This window comes from Poromitra crassiceps (assembly GCF_964638095.1).
Source record: "Poromitra crassiceps genome assembly, chromosome: 13".
Taxonomy (NCBI): Eukaryota; Metazoa; Chordata; class Actinopteri; order Beryciformes; family Melamphaidae; genus Poromitra; species Poromitra crassiceps.
Window position 1 is genome coordinate 36,049,496 of NC_139644.1, and position 7,500 is coordinate 36,056,995.

The window sequence follows — 7,500 nt, forward strand, 5'->3', positions numbered from 1 at the left end:
ATTAAGGATCCCCATTAGTCCACACCAAGGTGTAGGACTACTCTTCCTGGGGTCCAACACATAATATAAAAAGACAACATAAAGACATTGGAACAGTTACAATTGATCTATCAAACAACAGCTTGAATAAACAACTTCAGTTTACAACAAAAATATGCTCCAACTACAAAATACAACACAAACAAAAAGAACTAACTAATTAACGAAAAAACTGAAATGAATGTCCTTATTCAAAGTTGCTTTTTTTAACTTCTTCTTGAAATTATATTTGTTACTAATCATAGTAATATTGCACAGTATACAGACACAGTATACAGACATTGGACATTGGACAGTAGCCATTAACCAGCCTCAGCTGTCCTAAGGCTCCTAGAATTCAGATGGCACAACCATGTCAGAGATGTATTTGTGCCCAGAGCCACATATTAGTCTAAGGCAGGGGTGGCCAAACTACGGCCCGCGGGCCAACTGCGGCCCACTGCCCGTTTTTAAGTGGCCCGCCATGAATTTAGCAAAAAAAAAAAATTGGTAACAACTTTTTCCGTTTTTCTGTTTTAAAGTTTAAAACGGAAAACGAAAACGAAAAAACGAATTCCCCCCATTTCGTTTTTTCAATTTAAAACCATTGCAAATGGGTTATACTCGAGTACCCTGACCTGGTCTATTTATTTTTAAACATTTTTAATACTGAATGAATGTTTAATACTAATGTTATGTTAAATTATCTCTGTCTTAACCTGTTGGCACAGGAAAAGAACATTTGAAAACAATTTGAATACAGAAATAACCATTGTAATAGGTGAGCACATCAATAAACTATGCGTCATATATTTATTTAGGTAGAAATTAAATTTTTTATGGCACAAGGGTTTTCTGGTCCAATTGTTTGGCCCGCGACTCCTTATATTTTTCTGTATGCGGCCCACAACCAAAAAAGTTTGGCCACCCCTGGTCATATCAATCAAATTCAGAAAGTCACTGAAAGAAGGCCTTCACTGACTGACAAGAAATCTCATCATAAAATTGACGGTTATCTTTTGGCATTGCCTGCTCGGCCCACTCCTTATCTGATAATAGAGCCCATATTCCTTTAATAATCGCTCTACATTTACATTCTCGTGCCTAATTTACTGGAATGTTGTCGTGGATGACAGTTTTATGCAAACGTCTGTGTGTGAGTGTGTGTGTGTGTGTGTGTTTACGCGTGCAATAGCGTCAGATACTGTCGCCTTCATTTGCCTAGCCGTGGGCCCAAAGTCACAAAGCGGGACTATGGGACAGCGGGCAGAGTATGCAAATGAGACAGAGTGGGAGTGAGAGGAGGAGTGGAAGAGTGGGAAGGCAGACAGCAGGAGGGGAGGAGAGGGAACATGCAAACACAGCTGGTGTGTGACTGTGGGTGGAGGAGGAGGAGGAGGAGGAGGAGGAGGAGGAGGAGGAGGAGGAGGAGGAGGAGGAGGAGGAGGAGGAGGAGGAGAGCGTTGGCAGTGCGGGAGCGGGGAGGGAGAGAGAGAGAGTGGATAAAGGTTTATTATGTGTTTAGAAGGGAAAAGAGGAAGTGGAGTTGGGACCCTAAAGTCCTAACGCACGTTTTATGAAGCCTCAGATGGTTCCTTATGAGAGATGTGTATCGTCATTATAAAGGGAAATATCAGGTTAACATTTTGATCTTACCATTGAAGGATTGGTACTGGTAGTTATTCTATTCTATTCTATTCTATTCTATTCTATTCTATTCTATTGTGCTTGGATGGACTGACTTGCTCTGCTGGCAGTGGCTCTGTGTGTATATCTTGAATGCATGAATGCAAGCATAGCTGCTTCTTACATCATCAGTCTGCGTCTTATATATACAGCCTCAGATTGAGAATGTATGTACGTGGTGTCTGCGTCTGACCGCTGCTACATGATAACTATATTTGAACTATCTGAGCTCTCACTTAACACTGATGTGTGCACCGACATGCATCAGTCACACAGGGAGAAATCCATCATAGCAGAGAAGAGAGAGAGCAATTTCCTCAATAGCCTAAAAAAACAGCACTCAACTGCACAATCTGAATGATTTATCAGGGCAGTAAGTCAGTACTAGCCTCAATAGACCAGAATGCATTGCAGCCACATCGATATGTTTTGAGTTTTGAGTGACTGTGACCTTAGACACGCTCCATTGTTCACAAACTATTTGGCAAGCTGTAACTATATGTATATGCTCCTACACTCACTATTTGGCAAGCTGTAGCTATATGTATATGCTCCTACACTCACTATTTGGCAAGCTGTAGCTATATGTATATGCTCCTACACTCACTATTTGGCAAGCTGTAGCTATATGTATATGCTCCTACACTCACTATTTGGCAAGCTGTAGCTATATGTATATGCTCCTACACTCACTATTTGGCAAGCTGTAGCTATATGTATATGCTCTTACACTCACTATTTGGCAAGCTGTAGCTATATGTTCCTACACTCACTATTTGGCAATCTGTAGCTTTATGTATATGCTCCTACACTCACTATTTGGCAAGCTGTAGCTATATGTATATGCTCTTACGCTCACTATTTGGCAAGCTGTAGCTATATGTATATGCTCTTACACTCACTATTTGGCAAGCTGTAGCTATATGTATATGCTCCTACACTCACTATTTGGCAAGCTGTAGCTATATGTATATGCTCTTACACTCACTATTTGGCAAGCTGTAGCTATATGTTCCTACACTCACTATTTGGCAATCTGTAGCTTTATGTATATGCTCCTACACTCACTATTTGGCAAGCTGTAGCTATATGTATATGCTCTTACACTCACTATTTGGCAAGCTGTAGCTATATGTATATGCTCTTACACTCACTATTTGGCAAGCTGTAGCTATATGTATATGCTCCTACACTCACTATTTGCCAAGCTGTAGCTATATGTTCCTACACTCACTATTTGGCAAGCTGTAGCTATATGTGAGATGGGCAGTATTTTAAATACATGTATTTAAAATACGTATTTCAAATACATTTGTGTATTTTGTAATTTGTATTTGGCTGGACCGAGAAAAATAAGATGTAATTTGTATCAAGATACTTTCAGACGGTCAGACCTTGCATTTTGTGTATTTTAAATACATAAAATACTTTTTCTTTAATTGTATGTTATTTTATTCTCAAATTGACACATTCTTACCATTGACACAGGTTTAAACTGTAGAGGAAAAAAATGTGACATGTCACTTCTACTCTACCTCTGATTGGCTTACCCTCAGAACAAACTCAACGACAAATCAGAGGCAGAGTAGGGTGGGTCTTGAGTCAGACTTCACATCACTTCTTCGTCTAGTATGAAGCCTTGTGTTGGTGGAAATTCCCCCAGAGATAAATTACTAATATAAATTGATGATTAGATATTGCATGTACTGGCCTATCTGCAAATGAAACGGTTTACTGCATATTCAAACCAGTGTATCATATTGTATGTATCAAGACACAACTAATTATCTTCTTAATTAAAATTGGCAAAGTGGGTGGCAGTGTATGTGGCTGCAGTGTGGGTCATGATTGTGATGTCATCAGTGATGTCACTCGATCAATTGTGATGTCATCAGTGATGTCACTCGAGCTACTGATTGCACAACTGTGATGTTACTCAGGCAGTTGTGGTGTCATCAGTGATGTCACTCGAGCAACTCTGATGTAGTATGAGCCGATGGCGCACATTTGCACGATGGCACCAAGGTGGGTGGGCGGTGTCTGTCTGTCTGTCAGTCATGATTTTGGGAGCCCGTGGAGCCGGCGATTTCCATAACTGCAGCCATGGCGCTTCATCTCCAGGGATACTGTTATGATGTCAGATATCTAGGGGCCCTAGATATAGACCATGTTAGCCATAGGGCTAACATGGTCAAAGTTCCAAAGCTTGAGGTTAACATGTAGAAATGCTGCCTGTAAGTCAAAAGCCCTCACAGAAGGTGATTAACAGCTGAAGTGAGGGAGAAATTAGCTGTGCTGAAAAACAGCTAAAACTGAAATGAGAGAACTGTAATGTGTTAGAGGGTACACAATAGGGTTGTGCGATGTCACCTAAAGCACTGAATGTGTGTGTGTACCATGTAGTGTTGTAATGTTATGAGATGTTTGTTGTGGCGTCTGCAACTTGTGTAATTGTATGCTGCTTTTCTTGGCCAGGTCCCTCTTGAAAAAGAGATTCTTAATCTCAATGAGGCTAACCTGGATAAATAAAGGTTAAATAAAAAATAAATAAAAACCAATCGTGATGGTTCCACAGTGAAACATCGCGATGGACGTTGGCATCATCGTTGACGGGGGGTGGGGTTAATTAATGATTTATGAAGTCCATGTGGTGCCGTTTGCAGAGGTGTAGTGCTATCTAGAGAAGTGGGGGAACGCAGTATAGCTTTTATTAAACTGAGGTTTCCCCCGCACTGTAGCTAGTTAAGGTGGAATGTTTCCTTTTCCTTCAAGCCACGAGTTGATGCCATGTGAATCATTCAGCCCACCTTAAATATAGTTAAGGTGGAATGTTTCCTTCTTTCTTCAAGCCGCGAGTTGATGCCATGTGAATCATTCAGCCCACCTTAAATATAGGACGAATGACAACGTTGCCAAGTTTCACTCGTTTTATTGGCTCGACATGCACACACACACTGACACACACAAAACACCCCTTGGAGAAGTATGGGAACGCCGTTCCCCCGCGTTCTACGGGCACTACACCTATGGCCGTTTGGCTGCGCCACTGCAATCTACGTTCACGTTTACAACAGGACAGCTGAGCTCTACATGTCATGAGAGACCAGCGGGCTTGGATAGGCTACTACTACAGCACAGAGCCAGGCAATTCAAACAGTAGGCTATCACTACCAGTGTGGAGGTGCGGGAGAAAGACCCAAAACCCTGCAGAGACAATGGGGAGAGACATTCACCTGTTGGTCAGGGGCCCTTTAAGTGGGGCGGGGGGTTCAGGTGGGGAACACAATTGTTTCTGCTGTGGTACGCTACACCAGGAATATTGAAAGGCGCAAAACAATCAAACGTTAACGTTACAGATCGTGACCAACAACGTGTGTGTGTTTAATTGAACTAGCTGGCAGAAAAGGGGCAGAATTACTGGCGGCTAACGTTAGATTTGTGTGGGCTCATGGTCTCAAGGTCGATGGGGGTCGGCCCATCTACGATGGTTGATGCCATCGTCCATGGTGCCAACCCTAGTACACAAAGGAGAATAATGTCACAGAGGACTAAGAGATGATTTACCATGTAAGGAAACCAGAAAATTTCACATTTGATAAGCTGGAATCAGAGAATTAGGACATATTCCTTACAAAAATGGCTCAAAATGATGAACAGATGATCAAAATAGGCAATTCATGTAATATTTGGCAATGAATTGATGGATTGACTAATTGTTGCAGCTCTTTATCAGTTTTTATAAAATGTATTTTTATGTATTTTCAAAATACAAAATACGTATTTGTATCTCAAATACATTTTTCAGACGAGTATTTTGTATTTGTATTGTGATAAATTTTTTGAGCAAGTATTTGTAATTTGTATCAAAATACTTGATGTATTTTCGCCCCTCTCAGTATATGCCCCTACACTCACTATTTGGCAAGCTGTAGCTATATTATGCTCTTACACTCACTATTTGGCAAGCTGTAGCTATATGTATATGCTCTTACACTCACTATTTGCCAAGCTGTAGCTATATGCTCCTACGCTCACTTTTTGATTGAAAGCAACAAGATCAGGCACATTATGTAGGAGGTTGGTGAAAGGCATTATGGGAAATGTATGGAAACACTACTAACTGGAGTAGATGTAGATGAAGTCGTGGGTTCATCTGAGTATCTGTGGGTGGACTGGGGATACAAAATGACATACATTAAAGTAAAATATTGGATTGGCAGTAATTCTGCCTCTACAGTATATACAGTACATAGCCAATTATTACATTTATCCCTCAAGTCACCCAGTAGATCAACTCAAATCCAACATGTTGGCCCTTTTTGGTCTTGATCTGCAATTTCTCAGGGTGTAGGAGATGATGAACGGATGTGGTGGGGCGTCCGGGACGTCCGGCGACGACCTGGAGGTGCTGTGGGAGAAGGTGGAGTGCAAGCGCTACGAGCTGAGCTGCAACATCTCCCCAGCCAAGCTCACGCCCTACCTCCGCCAGTGCAAGGTCCTGGATGAGCAGGACGAGGACGAGATCCTCAACTCCATGCTGCTGGTCTCCAAAGTCAACCGCACAGGTAGGAGTGTGTGCGTGTGCATGGTGCTTGTGTGTGTTCATGTTAGGGATGGCGCTGATATGCTAATCGAAGATATGTGGTTCACGATTCGATACAACCATGAGACGATGTATTAAATTAAAGTTCGGCACAACAAAGTATGAGCCACAAATCTATTGGCTTGCTAGAATGTAAACAACAAATTAAAAATGTCATTACAAAGTGTAAATAATATCATTTTTATGGAGAGCTTGTTGGTTTATGATGGTCAATGATCTCATTGATGAATACAGTAGAATAACATGGAGCTAATATCAATATGCCCCATTACATTACATTTGTTTATTGCGATATATCGAATTTTGATGTATCATATTATTGGTTTTCCGGTTAAGAGTCATAACTGTGCCTTTTTTTCTGACAGTGTGCAAACCAAAGTTCAACTATAGGAATTTTAATGACATCAGAGAGGCAACCACCACATTTCATTTCTCTAATCATACCTTCATGTATATCTATGTATCGTGTGTGGTTGTGTGGTTTTGTGTGTTGCTGAATGCATGTTCACGGATCTTCTGTCAGGCCGTCTCCTCGACATCCTGCACTCTAAAGGGGAGCGGGGGTACGTGGTTTTTCTGGAGAGCCTGGAGTTCTACTACCCCGACCTGTATAAGCTGGTCACCGGCAAGGAGCCCACACGTCGCTTCTCCACCATCGTAGGTGAGACGCACACGCAGGCTAGGATGCAGACACACACACACACACACACACACACACACACACGTACGTATATGCACAAACACATGAGCGAGTGCAAAGAAGACCCACCTACACACTTTCCATTAGGGTTGGACTGATCGAGGCTTTTGGAGGCTGATGCTGATGTCTGTGGATAACAGGCTGATATTTAATACTTTTGAATTGAGCTATTTGCCAAACAATGACAAGGATTCAGTGTCTCCCCATTTGATTCTTGCCAGGGTGGAAAAGCATCTGAAATATTATTGTTTTGGATTAGGCCTATTTTCCTCTATATACCTTTGCACTTTTTACAGGCAGGTACCACAGCGAGACTTGGTGAGGTCCCGATTGGCTCCCTCGCTATAGTATGACTGAAATCCGTCCAATAGATTTCCTTCATTTAGCAGGTTTACCTCATTTGAATTAGAGGAGCTGCTGTTGTCGACCAATCGGGGATTTTGATTAATTGCCTGAAATGAGGTCTGTGATGAACAAAAGTTGATGAAACTGC

At 41.7% G+C, this 7,500-nt stretch overlaps 1 protein-coding gene across 1 annotated transcript in view; it reads left to right on the forward strand.

Annotated features, from left to right (window-relative positions):
* The window catches only part of LOC310788528 (caspase recruitment domain-containing protein 11-like), a gene marked incomplete at its 3' end in the record, with an annotated part of 27,720 nt that overhangs the window by 14,097 nt on the left and 6,123 nt on the right, over nt 1-7,500 (forward strand). The window contains exons 2-3 of the mRNA XM_083650066.1: nt 6,049-6,269; nt 6,831-6,968. Of these exons, the coding sequence (XP_083506192.1) occupies nt 6,059-6,269; nt 6,831-6,968 (349 nt within the window). The 5' untranslated portion in view covers nt 6,049-6,058. The remainder of the gene's footprint in view (nt 1-6,048; nt 6,270-6,830; nt 6,969-7,500) is intronic.